The sequence below is a fragment of the Columba livia genome, chromosome 2 (assembly GCF_036013475.1).
Source record: "Columba livia isolate bColLiv1 breed racing homer chromosome 2, bColLiv1.pat.W.v2, whole genome shotgun sequence".
Lineage (NCBI taxonomy): Eukaryota > Metazoa > Chordata > Aves > Columbiformes > Columbidae > Columba > Columba livia.
Window position 1 is genome coordinate 111216825 of NC_088603.1, and position 17970 is coordinate 111234794.

The 17970-nt window shown below is 38.0% G+C and overlaps 1 protein-coding gene across 3 annotated transcripts in view; it reads left to right on the top strand.

Moving 5' to 3' along the window:
- LPIN2 (lipin 2) overlaps positions 1 to 17235 on the top strand; it is a 49439-nt gene extending 32204 nt beyond the window's left edge. For 2 of the 3 annotated variants that reach the window (XM_065053253.1, XM_005499956.4), the window contains exons 9-20: positions 2664 to 2851; positions 4117 to 4210; positions 4570 to 4639; positions 4749 to 4838; positions 5786 to 5868; positions 7024 to 7168; positions 8024 to 8172; positions 8625 to 8711; positions 10497 to 10649; positions 11644 to 11758; positions 12434 to 12537; positions 12861 to 17235. In XM_065053253.1, coding sequence (XP_064909325.1) covers positions 2664 to 2851; positions 4117 to 4210; positions 4570 to 4639; positions 4749 to 4838; positions 5786 to 5868; positions 7024 to 7168; positions 8024 to 8172; positions 8625 to 8711; positions 10497 to 10649; positions 11644 to 11758; positions 12434 to 12537; positions 12861 to 13005 — 1423 coding nt within the window. In that variant the 3' untranslated portion in view covers positions 13006 to 17235. The remainder of the gene's footprint in view (positions 1 to 2663; positions 2852 to 4116; positions 4211 to 4569; positions 4640 to 4748; positions 4839 to 5785; positions 5869 to 7023; positions 7169 to 8023; positions 8173 to 8624; positions 8712 to 10496; positions 10650 to 11643; positions 11759 to 12433; positions 12538 to 12860) is intronic. The other variant, XR_010470478.1, reaches the window with a different exon arrangement.
- Positions 17236 to 17970: the final 735 nt, after the last annotated feature.

Below are 17970 nucleotides of genomic sequence, written 5' to 3' on the forward strand. Positions count from 1 at the left end.
GTTCCCCAGGGCTCAGTATTAGGACCATTTATGTTTAATCTCTTTATCAATGATCTGGGTGAAGGGATTGAGTGCACCCTTAGTAAGTTTGCAGATGACACCTAATTAGGTGTGAGCGTTGATCTGCTGGAGGGCAGGAAGGCCATACAGAGGGATCTGGACCGACTGGATCACTGAGCTGAGGCCAGTTATATGAGGTTTAACAAGGCCAAATTCTGGGTCCTGCACTTGGGTCACAACAACCCCAGGCAGCACTACAGGCTTGGGGAAAAGTGGCTGGAAAGCTGCCTGGCAGAAAAGGATCTGGGAATGTTGATTGACAGCCAGCTGAACGTGCTCCAGCAGTGTGCCCAGGTGGCCAAAAAGGCCAACAGCGTCCTGGCTTCTATCAGGAACAGTGTGGCCAGCAGGACTAGAGAAATGATTGTGCCACTGTACTTGGCACTGGTGAGGCCCCACCTTGAATCCTGTGTTCAGTTTTGGGCCCTTCATCATGAGAAAGACATTGAGGTGCTAGAGAGAGTGCAGAGAAGGGCAACAAAGCTGGTGAAGGGTCTGGAACACAAGTCTGATGAGGAGCGGTTGAGGGAGCTGGGGCTGTTTAGCCTTGAGAAAAGGAAGCTCAGGGGGGACCTTATCGTTCTCTACAACTACCTGAAAGGAGGTTGTAGCATGGAGGGTGGTGGTCTCTTCTCCCAAGTAGCAACTGATAGGGCGAGGGGAAATGGCCTCAAGCTGTGCCAGGGGAGGATTAGAAATTAGGAAAAAAAATTCTTCACGGAAAGGGTTGTCAGGCATTGGAACAGGCTGGACAGGGAAGTAGTTAAGTCACTGTCCCTGGAGGTGTTTAAATGGCATTTAGATGAGGTTCTTAGGGATGTGTTTTAGTGCTAGAGTAAGGTCATGGTTGGACTTGATGATCCTGAGGGAGCCGCTTCAGTCTTGGCAGCCTGATCCACTTGCTTTTTGTTTTGATGTTCTCCAGTGGCCCAGCTCTTGGGTACATGAGCGTGTACATGATGTACTTTTACAACCAGGTTTTCTACCTGGACTGCAGTGGGGCAGCCCAGGTGGGTTTGCGTCTGTGCTGCCAGTTGCTCAGCTTTCGTTGCTCATAACTACACCCACAGGGCATTTGCCACCATTCACAAGTGAGTGTAGAGATAAAGCACTGGCCATTTTTCTTGGTCGGCCATGTCTGAAGCCAAGTAGATGGCTTTCACTTCTGCAAATTGACTCGACTCACCTTCTTCGGCAGGTTCTACAGCTTGTCATACAGGACTCCATACAGCAGCTTTCCACCTCCAATGGTATTGTACTATACAACAGGATCCATCAATGAACAGGGCTTTTTTGCTTTTTTTTTTTTTTTTTTTTGGCTTTTTCTGGTAGTTTATTATACAGTGGCATTTCTTCAGCCTCTTCAGCACCTCGTCCTCCAGCAGTATTCCAAAATCTTTGCCTTCTGGCCAGTCTGTGATCCAGTTCCAAGATTCCTGGGTGACTGGGGTTTCCTGTTCAAGCCTGTTGTGTGATCAGTGTGACCTATTGCTCCATGTAGCATGAGTTGCATGGTGTGTAGAGGGGACCCTACCTTTGAGCATCCAGCCCAGCGCCAGCAGTTGAGGTGCCAGGAGAAGCTGTGCTTCAGTACCAACCACTTCTGAAGCAGCTCAAACCTCTTCTATGCTGCCAATAGCTTTTTTTTTTTTGGTTGAAGTATAGTGAGCCTCAGGTCCTCTGTATCCCTGACTCCAAAACTTGAGGGGTCAACCTCGAGCCTCCCCTGATGTTTTCTGCTAGAGGCTCCAGGAAAAGCCATTCTCCACAGCCTTGGTGTGGAGCACAATTTTCACATCTAGCCTGGCTGAGACTGGCCCAAGGGTTACGGCATGAACTGCCTCCTGTTTAACTTGTTCAAAGGCTTGTTGTTGCTCAGGGCCCCATTTGAAATTGTTCTTCAGTGCTTGTTGTAGGGGCTGGAGTAGCTGCAATGCCTTGTCACCAGGATTTGAGTAGCCACAGTGCTTGTCTCCTAAAATACTCCCCAAAAGAATGACTGTCTAGGAGGACCTTTGTAAAAGTACAGCTTAATAAGGAAGTAGGGTTTATTGGTTTATGTTAAAACTAAAATTTTAAACTTTTCAGTTCTTATTGATTAAATTACTTGGGGTCAAACTAATAACTCTAATCTAAGATGACAATGAGAATTTTTATTTAAAATGCTTTTCTATTGTATTTTTTCCAAACACACAGTGTTCTAAAAACATCAGGCAATGTCCTTTTTCCTTTTGTTCTTATCCTACAGCTTTCTGATGAAGATTGAGGAACACAGCATTGTTGTGCAAAAATAGAATATACAGGATCTTCTCCTTATTTAAATCAATTTTGTTGCAAGCAGGAGAAATGTAATTATTTCCCAGTTTAGGTGAATGTTTGGAGAACTGGAAACTGTCAGTCTGCCAGTATTATGAAGGGTTGGGAGTATATGTGTGGTTTTGTCTGTTCTTTGTTTTGAGTTTGTTGTAAAATGATGTAGTACTTAATCATCTTGCTGTTGCATTTCTTTTTTTTTTTTTTTAGTAGCTTTTTATGTAACTTAAAAGTCTATAAATTTTTTGCAAGTGAAATAATTACTGAAAATGTGAACTTCTTTTCTTCAGTGATTCTGATCCGGGCTTCAGGCAGTGGACAGAATCAGATACCCTTTCTGGTTCCCAGTCACCCCAGTCAGTAGGAAGTGCTGCTGCTGATAGTGGTACAGAGTGCATGTCTGATTCCGCTATGGACTTGCCTGATGTTACGCTTTCGCTTTGTGGAGGTCTCAATGAAAATGGAGAGATTTCTAAAGGTATGTGAAAGACTAAAACATAAATGGTAATAAAGCTCAGGTAGCTAAACAAACAAAGTGGCTTGAATGCTCCAACTTCCACCTTGCAAACCTTTGGCTTATTATTAGCTCATGTTGACAAAAGGGAATGGACAATATTTCATTTTTTAAAATTCTCAAGCATCTGCCAAGCAGAAATAGCAGAACTTAACCTCAAATGAAGCAAGAGCATTTGATGTCTTGAGAAGCTTTCTGTCTCCTTTTTTGCACTACATTTTGTATATATGACCAATCGGTCTTTCTGGCTGCAATTACTTGCTTAGTCCTATATAAATATTCATAATGTGTATTCTTTTGAATTGCCTGATAATTTTCCTTTATTAGTTGTTTTGGTTGGGTGGTTTTTTTGTTGTTGTTGTTGGTTTGGGGCTTTTGGGTTTGGTGTTTGGTTTTTTTTGTTTGTTTTGGTTTTTTTTTTGTTTGTGTTGCTATTGCGTTGGACTATCTTTTACTGCGCTCTTTGTTTCCTATCCTAAACATTTGTTAAGCTTTAGAATTTACCAGCTGATTCTTCTGTTTTAATGCTCTGGTTAATTTTAATATTGAAGTTCTATGCATTTTTGAGGGAACTTCTAGGAGCATGTAGTTTTCATGGACATGTACTGCGAAATTTTTAGTATAACGTTTTTAATGGTCATCCAGTCTCATCAAGTGAAACTTAAATAAAGGCTCAGAACAGCTCTGTTGGTAATGCAGTAATAATATTAGATATGATTAAAAAAATTATGTCTTCCTTGCAGGGATCTTATACTAAACCATGAATTTCTATAAACCCGTATATTCTCTAGTCATGAAAATGCTGTTTATAGTTGGTGATTAAAAAAAAACCTGAGAAGCTGACATCCTTCTCCCTCCCCGTTTAATGTAGTATGTAGGCCCCTTACCTGCCACAATAATTTAAAAAAAAAAACTTGCTTAGAAAAGCATGGATCTCTTTTTCCAGCCTGCAAGCTGAATTAGTTCCTTCCTTCCTCCTCCTTATACTCCCTCTTCTAATTTTCTGATTCTCATTAATGTGACTGTTGAAGTAAGTGGTATGAGGCCTTCCCTGTCACTGGGGAGGCAGTCACAAGGCTCTTGACGGGCCTATATTAGCATAACTTGAGTGATGCTGCAAGATCAGCAACGACTCTGAAGTGACGGAAAGCATTTTCCTAGATATAAACTAATCAAACATCTTGGGATTTTATAGTATTATTTTTAACTAAGATCTGCTTCTATTGCAGAAAAATTCATGGAACATATTATTACTTATCATGAATTTGCCGAAAACCCTGGACTCATAGACAATCCCAATTTGGTAATAAGGATTTATAACAGGTAAATTCTCTATATCATGTAATTAGGTCAGAAGATCTCATTTAAAATCCGTCCTTTAGATTGAGTGCATTTCTCAGCTTTCATAGCAATTTGTGTTTTTGGTGGATCTGTTTCTCAGTCTCAAAGAGAATGATTTTGAACTGAAGATTTGCATTAAATTTAGTTTTAGCTGAAGTAAGATTTTTTTCCCAGCAATTACCACTGGTGTTGAATTGTTTAAAGTCTGCTTGCAGAAAACTAATATTAGTTGTTGGCAGCAAATATGTATTTTTGTCAACAAAAGGGTAGTTTGCACACTGATATTTATTGACCTCTAGTCAGGTTTTATAATATCTTATCAATAACGTGTTTTAAAACAGGTATTACAACTGGGCGTTGGCTGCTCCAATGATTCTGAGTTTGCAGGTGTTTCAGAAGAGTTTGCCCAAGGTAAATACATACATGTATAGTTTTTTAAAAATATATTGCACGTAGTAACTTATTATTATATCTTGATGTTGTTTTTCTATACAAATTAAAAACATGGCTAATTTTTCAGGCAACTGTCGAGTCTTGGGTCAAAGAAAAGATGCCAAAGAAGTCTGGAAGGTGGTGGTTCTGGCGCAAGAGAGAAAGCATGACTAAACAGGTAACTGAGACCTATTTTTTTTTTTTCCTCTCAGCTATTAAAAAAATGAAAAAGCTTTTATTTGCCAGAAGTGCCTCAGAACGCCACTGTTGTAGCTCTGTGTCTCTGGCAGCTGAGAGTTACTCAGTGCTACAGTAGCCGTAGCTGCTTCTGTATGTTTAGTCTTACATACCATTTCTTTATTTGCTGTTGCAAGTTGCTTCAACAAAATTTATTTATTTATTGTTTATTCATCTGTTGCACAATATTCTTAAAATTCTTTCTTCTAAGCCATAAGCAGTTGTCAGAGCCTACTTTTCAGTCACTGTTGTATGTTTTAAGAATGTATACACAAATATTAAGATTCTGTACTGCATCATAGATGTTATGCTGAGACAAAACTAAGTTTTCTAAAACTTGAGTATGTGCCTTAAATTTGCTTGTCCCCCAAAAAAGTGGATTTTACAAGCCTAGAGGTTGATAGGTCCTTTAATGCTAAATTAATTGTATTAAACTGGTACTTCTCAATTTCTGGCATGTAGAGTTTTGTTTCCTGAAATAATAAAAAACTTTAATAGATCAATTATTCATAAGCATCCTTTTCTTAAATCATTTACAGAATGAGCGATTCTGAGACTTAATATACAGGGCATTTCAAAAAGAGGGACCCAATTTGAAATCACTGTATTTCTGCAACCATGAGCCACCTATGAATGAAACTCTCACAGTCCGTACAGCAGGTGGATGGAACACAGAGCATTTATAAAAGGGTTACTAAAACCTGATAACTCATTAAACTGTTTGTAAATTTTTGTGTAATTGTAACGTGTTGGGTCCATCTTTTTGAAACACCCTGTAGTTTGTGTACTATACTGATAGATATTTGCTTAAGTGTGAACTGTGAATTAACTTGGATCAGTTTAAAATGCTTAAAATGTCTATATGTTTTCATTATCCTGTTGCTTTAGATACCAGAGGCGAAAGAGGGGAAAACTGAGACACAAAGAGCAAATGAACTGCCAGCAACTATAAAAGAGCAAGTTAATAGTAGGTGTGTTCCTGCCTGAAGACTATTTTGAGGACTGAATAAGGCCCTTCTTTTTATCTTTTTTTTTTTCCTTTTTTTTCCCCTTTTTAATTTTTTTTTGGTTGAACAATTCAGTAGGAATTTACAATGGGAAGAAACATTTTCCTCTAAGCTACTGAAGAGAAACCAGATGTGTTTGGCAAACAATTCAGCAAAATAATGTGGCAGCAAACATTGTAGGAACTACAAATACACTACAATTACTTCCTACATCCTATTGTGTTTACTTCTTAAATTGTAACATAACTGACAGAGTAACAAAGACATATATGGTAACCTTTAGCAATGGGCCACTACTCTGTAAGTGTAGTGATATTGTTTCTGAGATACTGTTTGTCCTTCCTTTTTTTAATTTTTTTTTTGTAAAAGCCTAATATTGTATGAATAATTTAAACCACATGGATTTTTTGTAACATTAAATAATTGGAACAATAAAATAGCATCATTTACAGTGCACAAGTTGCCCAAGGTTGTGGTTGAAAACTAGCAGTGTTTAGCACAAAACTGTCCTAGTCTAGATAATTTAATACCCATACTCATATTCTGCCATGATTTTACAAAGATACTTGTAAGTGTTGTTGGTGTCTTAAGGATTTAAGAAACTAAATATATAGTGTATGAGTACTTCAGAGAAATTAAATGTTGCTTTTAATCTTGGAATCTCTAATCAGCAGAGAAATAAATCTGTGAATAAGCTTAAAAGGTGAGCTACTCCACTAACATCACCCTCAGTTTAAATTATACAGTAGCTGTGGCAGCTTTTTTTAAAAAACAAAACAGTTACTCATTCAGTATCACTTTTCATCTGCAGTTTACCCCATTCGTCAACACAGGATTAGTGATCACTTGACACTGTGTCCGTACTAAACTCCTCATGCATGGAGCCATCTAGTAATAGTACTGTTTTAGAGCTACCCCAATACTAGCATGTCTGATTTGCTTGTTGGCATAGACTGGCTTGATCTAGGCATTCACTAGACCATGGACTTTGTTAATCTGTGCTATCAGGCTAGTAGCAAATCTTCAACATAAGCAGAAATTACTCTTGCATAAGAATCTTGCACCATTAAAGGAACATGTTCTGTAGCTTTAAGTTTATTCTGTTTGATGTCATGTTAGGCCTCCAGAAGATGATTCTTCTAGTGATGAAGCATCGCAGGAGTTGAAGGAATCCCTGAAAATAGAATCTGCCCCAGCAGAGCATCCAAGCCATGGGAACATAACGTCGTATAAGAAGTCACTTAGGCTGTCTTCAGACCAAATAGTAAGTGGCATGCCTTTCCTGTACATAGGGTGCTTCATAATTCCACTCTGATTCTAGAAGTTGGACTTTTTATACTTTTTAGAAATGACGTATAAAAACATTTCACAAATTCAAAAAAGTGATCTTCAGGTTACTTTTCTAGCAGTAGAAAAAAGGAAACCTAAAATTTTAAAAGGAATTAAAAGTATTTTCCAGTGCTACTGGGGGCAGCTTCAGGGAATTTTTGAATTTACTTTTTTCTGTTTGTGTTGTTTAGGAATCCCTGTTTGGATTAAAAAAAAAATTTCTCACAAAGTTCTGTAATTAAACTTCTATATGAAGGTGCTGCCAAAAAAGTGACAATGTTGACTTCTGTAGTTTGGATATCATGGCATCTTAACAGTCTAATAGTATACATTTAAGTTGGTATGCAGTTTATTCACTGCAGTCTACCTTAAGTTAGATCTGCAGATGTCTAAGTATGTGGTCTTCATCAGGGAAGAATTTTGGGGAAAGCATCCACAAAGTAGAAGATACTGTTGCATACTATAGCAAAGTGGGAGTTACATTTGATAGTACTGCACTGTTAACTGCACGATTTAAAGTAGCAGAGATTCAAATATCTTTTGTTAACTCTGCAGTCAGTGCTGCTGTGAGCATATACAGGAGCTATGGACAAATACATGTACTCAGACAACCAAACAGACTTTACCAGCAAAACTGTGCTGGTGTTAAACCATGGTTCACTTTTTGATGAGTTAATCAAAATAAGATGGGGGTAGAATATACCAGCCGTTCTCTGTAGCTCATTTACGATTCTAAAATTTTTATAGTGAGGGCAACTTATATTTTCAATTATTTTCATTTATTCTAAAGGCAAAGTTGAAACTCAGAGATGGCCCTAATGATGTTGTATTTAGTATTACAACCCAGTATCAAGGGACTTGTCGTTGTGCGGGTACAATATATCTCTGGAACTGGAATGATAAAATCATCATATCAGACATTGATGGAACAATAACCAAGTAAGTATCATTGGCTTTTTAAAAAATTCTTTTGATATTTTTATCTTGCTTATCCTGTCCTTTTCAAAGTAAGATAAACTTGATTTAAGAAGACTATTAAGGGATGTTCATTAGCAGTCATGAAAAACACTGGATGCTTTGATTTTTATTTGTACTTGAATTTACAGCAAACTAGAAGAGGTCTTTTAAAAGAACAATGTTTACCATATGACTTGCCCTTTCAGTGAGACTTCTCCAGATTTAGCAGCCACAGGTTAACTTGGAAGCTGACTTGTGCTGTGTGACCCCACTAACTGCTCTGTCTGGAGTAGTTACAAATTCTCTTTTGAAATGGTTAGGACCTTCTCCAGAGATATTTCTGTAAATACTTGTTACAAATTGTATATTTGATAGTGGTTGTCTTTAACAAAACTCATATACTTAGTATGGGCTAACTCTGATTTTGCTTTTAGGTCTGATGCTTTAGGACACATCCTCCCCCAGTTTGGCAAGGACTGGACTCATCAGGGCATTGCAAAACTCTATCATTCCATAAATGAGTGAGTATGTGAACTATGAAGCAACTAGGGTTTTCTGGAATTTGGGAATTAACGGGCAGGTAACTGGATTGTTGTTAATAATTATGCAATCTGTTAAAATTTGTTGGTCTCAATGTTGGGAAGCGAGCTACTTCAATCATTCACAAACAAAACAAAGTGTTTTCCCAATGTATACCTTCACAGGAGTGGAAGCCACCACTTTTACTAGTTCCCTTCTCAAATGTTTGATTCTGCATTTTAGTTCTTAAAAAATGTGTGTAATATTGTGAATACACAAGAGAACCATAATAACAATAATTTCTCGGTCATGCATCTGTCTGTTTCCACCAGCTCAGGTTGTCATAGAGCCTGTTACAAACATGGTGCAGTGTAAGTTCAAGCCTAAATAGTATCCTTACAATGCATAAATGTTTTGTGTTTTAAGAAGTTTGCTACAAAACTCAAGTGAAGGCTCCTTATGGTAGATTTCATGTTCTGAAACAAGCCCAATGAACAACTTGCCACTGCCACAAGGGGAAGGTTGGTGGCCTGGATCAAGCTTTCTGTCACTTGGTTGTGCTTCTGACATAAGCAGATGCAGTTCAGTAAAACAGTAGAAAAGTAATTCAGCAAAACGGCAGTTTCCCCATCCCTTCTCTGGGTTAGTCAACTGACCACGCTCACCTTGTGATCTGCGAGAACCTGCAGAGGCAGCCCTTGTACCTACAAGGGGGCAGGAAGGAGAGGAAAGATGACTTCCCCGTTGCAGCAGTTGGCTTAGTTCGAAAGTGCTGTGAACAGCACCCTTATAACTGTACTGTTCATCTAAGAGGTATATAGCCTTAGAATATTTACATACAGTAACTTCAGGCAGAACAAACCTACGTATTTCCCATCCTTTCAAATTTGGTCCTTCATTTAGCAAACTGTTTTTCAGAAGTATAGTGATGACAGAAATATAATACTTGCTACTGATGAATACAGGATGATCAACTGTTAAACAATTCATGATCCACTTAAAATAATAAACTTTTAGCTTTGTTTTTAAATTTAGTAGTCTTTCTTCCTAAAAATATTGGGTCTTGGAGTCTTTTGTTGACCTTCACTTTGTTACATAGAGCCAAGTTTCATCTGTTGCCCCTTGCAGTCCATGGGAGAGAACTTGAATGTTGTTCTGTATTCAGTGCATAATGGAAGAGTGGGTTTGCAAGTATTTGCCAAATTGAATCAAATCTTTGAAAAGACACATAAACACTCAAGCCTTTCGTGCAGGCAGTAACTGTGTACAGATCTGTATAACAGATGAACATACAGTGTCTGCAGGAACAATTAAGGGGCTTGACGAATGCGGCTTGGTATCCATCCTTCACTCTGCACTGCAAATTCTGCCAGCAACCTGAAAAAATCCAACAACCAAGACAAGAGATCTGGCATGCAGTATTATGTGCTGCAGATAATTTAAGTCATTGCTATCATCTTACAGGTGGTCTGAAAGAAGCTGGATAAAACCAACAAGGCACTTATTTAAACACAGTCTAATCCATCTAATTGCGTCATTTTAGTATTGCCATCCCTGTTCTTTTTGGACTTCCTGTTTCTCAGTTTTGATTGAGTCATGTATTTAAGCTATTATGTGCCTTGCAGATTTTTTACCAGTGGAAAAGTATTTTCCTATGTGTGTGTGCAACACACTGCAACAATTCAATACCTAAACTTGTGCCTCTGGATGTTGCTGTAACTGTATACTTTCATTTGCGAAGAAAGTCTTCAGTAGGAGTATAAACTAACTTGACAATTATTTTCTAGAAATGGCTACAAGTTTCTGTACTGTTCTGCCCGTGCCATTGGGATGGCAGATATGACCAGAGGATACCTGCACTGGGTGAATGACAAAGGAACGATTCTCCCTAGGGGCCCACTCATGTTGTCCCCCAGCAGTTTGTTTTCTGCCTTTCATAGGTAAGCATGTGGCATTTCATACATCCATTCCCTTCCCATCTCAGAAGGCAGCAGATGAAAAAGATTTGGGATGCTGACCATTACAGCTGTGACCAAACGTTCCACTCTATGCTAGGTTTGCTACTGAGACTTGATGTCCCTCTATCAATCATTTGTAAGCTATTTATTTTGTCTGAATTTCACTTGTGGTATACTTCTGTTTCTGTGGGCATGTTAGAAGTGGCTACAAAACCCAAAATATCAGTCATAGAGAACCTCATTTTCTCTTTTCATCATTCCTCTCTACTCCATGAGTGATTACTATTAAGTTTTGTTTGTATCGGTACAATTTTGTCTTTTCAAGTCTAGCTGCAAGGATTGTAGTGTAGTGCTACTACACAAGTCAGAGGGAAAAGAAAAAGAGCTGGGAAATATAGACAGTCATACTAAATGATCTTGCGATATTGCGAGTACTCCATATGTGAATTTTGCTGTGATTCAACTCAGGTCGTCTTTTGAACCAGCCACAGTCTACCTGTTCTTGATGGACAGAGCTAATAGTGAAAAAGTCTTTTGGTTTTGCTTGCTATTTAGTAAAAACAACTGATTCATGGCTAGCAATGGCAGCAACTTCCCTTAAGGTCACTAATAGGCCTTCTGCACTCTTTTGTCAGAGGCAGGAGTTGTAACAAGCTTATGGGTACTTGATTCAGTCTTCTGATTCAAGTGGTCATCTACAATAAAAGCAGTTCAAAAACTGGAATTTCATCCCATTTACTTAGCCTAGGCACAAGTTATTCATCTATCTTTTTACCTTAGATGTTGGAAAACAGCAAATGTTTTACTGTTTTTATTGTCTCTTGTATCATTCTTGGAAAACCACTGACCAATGTCTATATACTATTAATGCTAGCAACAGGAAGCAATGAGAATGTAAATATCAGATAAATGGGGGAAGGATGACACCCTCTATCAAATAATGATTTAGAATTTGACTGTTGAAATTTTATTTTAGGGAAGTAATAGAAAAGAAGCCTGAAAAGTTCAAAATTGAATGTTTGAATGATATCAAGAATTTGTTTGCTCCCAGTAAACAGCCTTTCTATGCTGCTTTTGGAAACAGGCCCAATGTAAGTAGCCCCTACCTAATTAATAGGTTAAAATGCATGAAGTACATGCGAAGCAAAAGAAATAGGCTTTTCTTTTTGTGTCTATTTAAATTTGAATAAGGAAATGGGACACTGGTGCTTTTATGGGAAAATCCACATGCAGGTACCTTAAATAAAAGCTGCCAGAACTGCTTATATGAGAAAGGTTACAAAGATGTGTTAGTATTGTCAGGATTTTATTAAATATGTGCCACCTCTCCGTATTATTTTTCAGCATTTTTGACAGCTTTATAACCTAAGGGTGTTAATTCAATGCTCCTCAGTCTCAAATCCCTTTTCCTGTCATATGGTTCCTGTATTTTCTCTGCAGATAAATGCTATTGTAATTGAGCTAGAGAGAGAGGGTATTCTGAGAGGAATATTGTCACAAGGAATAGTATTTGATGGTATAGATTTTTTGCACGTTTGTGGTCCCAGGCTCAGGAACAGGAATTAAGGGTCTGGGTGCGGGGGAATGTTTTGTTATGGTGTGCTTATGTTTTTTGTTTGGTTGGTTTTGTTTGGGGGCTTTTTTCTTAAGGGGCAGTTTTACTGTACCCTTTTTGGATCAGCTTTTCTCATTCCTTCAAGGAATTGTTTATGTCACATTCAATAAGGAAATGTTGAAGCATGTGCTTTTGTTCATGCTTTCTGCAGGATGTATATGCGTACATGCAAGTGGGAGTTCCAGACTGCAGAATATTTACTGTGAATCCAAAGGGTGAACTGATCCAAGAACGGACTAAGGGAAACAAATCTTCGTAAGATCATTTTTGTTATTTCAGCTAGAGAAAGTATTTAGGAATGAGATTACAAAATAATTGCAATTGTGACCATGATTCAATCTCCTGTTACGTACAACACATGCAAATCTTAATTGCCAGAGACTTACAGCTTTGGATACTTAACCAAAACTTCTCAGAAAGAAAAAGTAAATTGGTGAAATAAAATTGAAAATAGCTTCTGCAGTAGTGCTGCCTTATGTGACTATACCTTTCTGGTCTAGACTTCTAAAGCTCCTTTTGGCTACAGTTGAACAGTGACTAGACTGTTAAATAATGGTCTTTCTTCTCTTTTAATATAGGTATTACAGACTAAGTGAGCTCGTGGAACATGTGTTCCCATTGCTTAACAAAGAACAGAGTTCTGCATTTCCATGCCCAGAATTCAGCTCCTTTTGCTATTGGAGAGAGCCTCTTCCTGACCTGAACATGGACGACCTGATCTGAAACATACGTCTCACCCAGAGTTGGAAATTCGTATTCAGCTACTCAACTTCAGTTTAAATGTGAAGAACTTTCTTAACAAAGATGCTAATTTATATACTGGTACCATAAGTCTTACTAAAGAAATCACTTTAACTCTATTGGTTTAAAACAAAGAAAATGCAAAGCTACTGTCTGTTATTTTTTATGTGTGGGGTTGATTGGTTTGTTTGTTTGTTTCTTTATTGCTTGTCTTCATATATGTGTGCTAAGGCACTTGAGATTGGCCTGTCATTTATGATCCTGGTACCCAAGTGCTTCAGGGCAACTAAATGCTGAGGTAAACTGTGACTTTGCATTTTCATCAATACAGACCTTATTGTAAACATAGATTATTTTTCTTTAATTAGTCTTAATAGTGTATTTTCTAAAATGAAGCCAAAAAGTGTATGGAAACTGCCAAAAAGAATGTCAGACCTATTAATTAAAAACATGGTCTAAAGTTCAGATGGGCAATTAGGCCATTTTTAAAAAGAGCCAGAACCGAAGACCAGTGTGCTCTTTCTCAGCTAGAATACAGAAAATGTGGAGACTTTACTAGCCTGACAGACTCTGAAGACATAAAATTCCTCTTCAAATGTAAATATGCCTTTTGTTACATGTACAAGTGCAGACTTGTGCACACTCTATTACTTTTTTTACATAAAATGCTTAAATGTGTTAAATTTCCATCAAGAAGAATCTTGAACATTTCTGTAAGAGTTGGGGAGCTGGCATTTTTATTTCCTTTTTCAGCACAGAGATGATGCATATGTGTGTATGCTGTGTAGGCCAGTAAAACGTATGTACAGATTATATTCAGGGAATTGTAATACTAAAAAAACCTATGTATTTAATTTTTTAATTGTCTGTTGCAGGTCTTTCCAGAATTCTGTATTGCAGGTTTTCGGTATCTGGAAGGAAATGCAGCTCAATAGTGAGATTCCAGGTATGAGAATGGTTAAATGCTGCAGAGCAGAATAATTTCTTTTTTTCCTTTTTATTTTTTCTTTTTAAGTTTTAGGTTATTCATAAACATTATGCTGGTCATTCCTCAGGTGAAGATCCAAGCTTGTGAACAAATTGCATTCCAAGTCTAGTGTTTATCAGCTGTGAAAGCAGCTAGTGTTTCTCTCTCCAAAAATACTTGAAGGCAAAGGTAGTTCTGCTTTTTTGAGTTAGTGACTTTAACCTCCTTCGGACAAATCTATGGTGAGAATTTATCATTCCACCAGCCCAGAGGGCTTAAGGAATGCAGTCATTTCAACATCAGTCCTGGGCTTTCTGGGCGCATAGTCTTTTCTGTCACTCCTTAAGCAAGGAGTCACTCCTGGGGCCATGCACTAAAGACCCTTCTGGGGCAACATCCAGAATTTCCACCAGGCTCCAGGGCGAGCTCTCCCCCACGCATCTCTCCCAGTGGGGACAGGGATGTCTGCAGGGAAGTGTGAGTCATCTTCAGAAGACGTTGGTACCTACTACCCAGTGTTCCACCTGCTGCGGTGCCTATGCCAGGGCTGCTTTTCTCAGAAACGCCTTGGGCAGGCCCTTCTCCTTACTTGGGCAGGCCCTTCTCCTTACTTGGGCAGGCCCTTCTCCTTACTTGGGCAGGCCCTTCTCCTTACTTGGGCTGAATGTAGCTGAGGGGCTCTGTGTCTCACTAGCTGCAAAAGAGGGTTATACACCCCCTCTCCAGGAATATTTTCTTTATTGGGCTGAGTGTCTTAACCCACGGTTCAGGTTAACACCAGCTAATGCTAGAGTGCTGGTGAACTGCTTGAGGGGAGATAACTTTTACATTACTATATAAACAAAATGACTTTTTGTGGTGTATTCCTGTGTTTATAAGACATTAAACGAAGAGTGGGGGCACGTAAAATCAGCATGGAACCTGTCTTTTGAAGTAGGAGTGTTAGAGTGGGAAAGAAAACACACCTGTCTGTCACGGTGTGCCATGTGTGTCACTTAACTGAAAGGCATCTTTGCTCTTGTACAGAGAGAATGATACTTTCTGTGACTGTTTCAGCAGATTCATGGTCTTGTCAACAATCTACTCAGTATTCCAGTAGATTTCACAGGGTGCAACTCAAAGGATATTTTGCTCGTGCTGCTTTTTTTTTTTTTTACTGTCAGAAGCTTACAAACATCATTCCATGTATTTTTTTTTTGTTCCTTTTCTTTTATTCCGTAGCTTTCATTAGAAGCTGCAATTTTCATGATCACCAAGTGCTTTGAATATCAATGGGATTTGAGGTTTTAAGTCACTTTAAGACTTTAAAATAAATAAGAATCCAACCTGACAAAGTATTTTTAATTACAAGATGAAATATTCTATCTGAAGATTTTATCTTACATAAAGGGAGTGAAGCTGCCTTTCCTGAAACAGTCCTTTGTGGATGTCAAAATTTTCTTTACCATGCTCAACTTATTCTTGGTGGCCTCAGTATTACACAGGTTTTTCTAAAAAAAAAAAAAAGCACTGCATGAAACTGGGATGAGTTCCCAAATGGGGGAGAGATTGTTGCCAAGGTTTGGCTGTATCTTTCTCAGTTTTGTTTTGGTTTTTTTTTCTTTTTAAACTTGGTTAATTTTTTTCTTCCATTCCATTCATTTTTTCAGATTGTCATAAAGATAAGCTGTGGATTTTAAGGTGGTGACTTGAGTAAATGAGCAGTGTGGAAAAATAGTATCAAGTATATCTCCAAATGCATATACTTTAAGCTGGTATGGATGTGGGGGTTGTATGGTTGTAGAGAGCTCCTCATTCTGCTGACCTGTTATTTTGCATTACAGAGATGCCCAAAAAGTGGCTTAGCTTAAAATTTTGCTTTTTTTGATCTGTAAAAGCTACAGTTTTGGTTTATTAATAAAATGTAAAGGTGTTCTTGAGTATTTCTGATATGAGTAGGGCGAGGTTTTTGTTTTGTTTTTCTTTTCTAAACCTGGCTTGTATTTGAAGCTTTTCAGATTGCTTGTTAAACCTGTTTAGGGACAGAATATGGGGGCACTGTACCTGTCACTGCATACCAATGGAATTTGGACTGCTGGGCACTTTAGAAAAGATATCTCATTACTATCAAACCTGTAGGCTTGTGCTGCAATATTAATATGAAGTGGAGTAAATAAGAATTATGCATTGGCCTGTCCTTTGTTACCTTAGTCGAGAGAAGTGGCCTGAAACTAATGTCTGAGAACAAGCTGTGCTGTAGTTATTTAAAATTAGCGCAAGCTAAATAATTCTTTCTGTGAAAGAGGAACTTCTAAGTGTGTGTGCCTGTAGGCGCACGCACACCCCTGTTAAGACTGTGTTGTTGAAGATGCAGATCCTCTTAGCATTGGAACCGTGTCAGAGGTTGAGTCAATGATACTTATCTGGGAGTACATAAGGAATATTGCAATTCAGAACTTGTCAGTGACTTGGACATTACCCGTTTCTAGAATGCTATAAAGATCAGTAACTTAAGTGGTACACATTTCTGGATTTTTATTTTCTGTACCAAGCATGTTTGTACTTCAAAAGGTTGGGCGCTCACCCCTAAGAGTACACAATGGCATGTGCAGTGTTGGCTCGTGTATCCTTAGCTTCCTGTCATCGGTATACTCCTTCTAAAACTTTTTATTTTTCAACTGGAAAAGTTTTAACACTTGTGTCAACTCTGTTATGGAACTTATGAAGCAAACTCTGAATCTGCTTATGGTGAAGACAAAAAGAGATGAGATTTCATGTTAATATTTCATACAAGTCTTCTAGAAAATGCTGTTGTATGAATGCAAGTTGTTTAAATTACTGTAATGGTAATTCATAATGAAACATCAAAAATACATAAGGAATTTGAGATGCCTTTAAGTGTCACTTTTGCCTGAAGAAGTTTTAGTTTCCAAAGTTAAATTCTGCTGAATAGAATGGAATTGTTGTTTTGGATTTTTTATACAGTGTTAATTACTTCCAGATGAAAGCTAAAATGCTGGTTTATTTTGAGGGTGGGAAAACTCTTCAATCATTTCTTTCGTTTTTATGTTGAAGATGTGAAATACTTGATTGTTAAACAACCCAATCACTAATAAGGTAGTGTGTTTAAAATAGTCAAATCTGTGATATACCAATACAGTGGTTTTTGTTAAGACTGGACTATCTTGGGTACAGTAACCCACACTTCAGTGCAATGTTTATGGATGTTCAGAACAATGTTATCACAATAAACAAACTTAAACTAATAGGTTTCTTCAATTTGTGCTTGGGGATTCCATTCTTGTATAGCTAATTTAGTAAATGTGGGTTTATTTCAATTGTATTAATATTTTATGTGGAATTCGAGTTGCTGTTCTGAGGACTATGATACCTTTGCTTTCTCTCATACTTGGTTTATTTTTTTTCAGAGTATTTATACTACTGCTAAATAACTGCTGTTATCGAATTTCCATTGTGTGCCAGTACCAATATTGGGTTACAACTATAATGAAGAGCAAACGTGCATTAATAATATAGAAAATAAAGTTACAGATGCATGACTTGGGAATACACAAGCTGCCTTGAAGAAAATCTTGTAATGGTATACTTTGAGCTCTTCCAAATCTGCCCTAATTTGGAGTTTTGTCCTAATTCCACTCAAGTTTACTTTTTAAGGACAAGAGTATTGTCTTTCATGACAGCTGTTAAATTGCTTGAGGCAATTATTGTGAGACCATAATGAAAAAGGGGCCTCAAGCTTTCAGTAAAAACTTATTGTTCCTAGACTCTTGCTGGTTTTGGTAAATGGAACTAACTAGCAGCTTACCGTAGAAAATCCAGCTGTTTCAGCCATGTCTAAAAGTGTGATGTATCTGCGTGAGAAGTGTAAACGGTATTGTGCCTTTTGATCCTCCCTTTCTGTTGCGTGTCCCCTGCAATGCTGCTCATATGCTGCACCCTTCTCACAGCTGGGGCGCTTCACTCCTCGCACTGCACTCTTC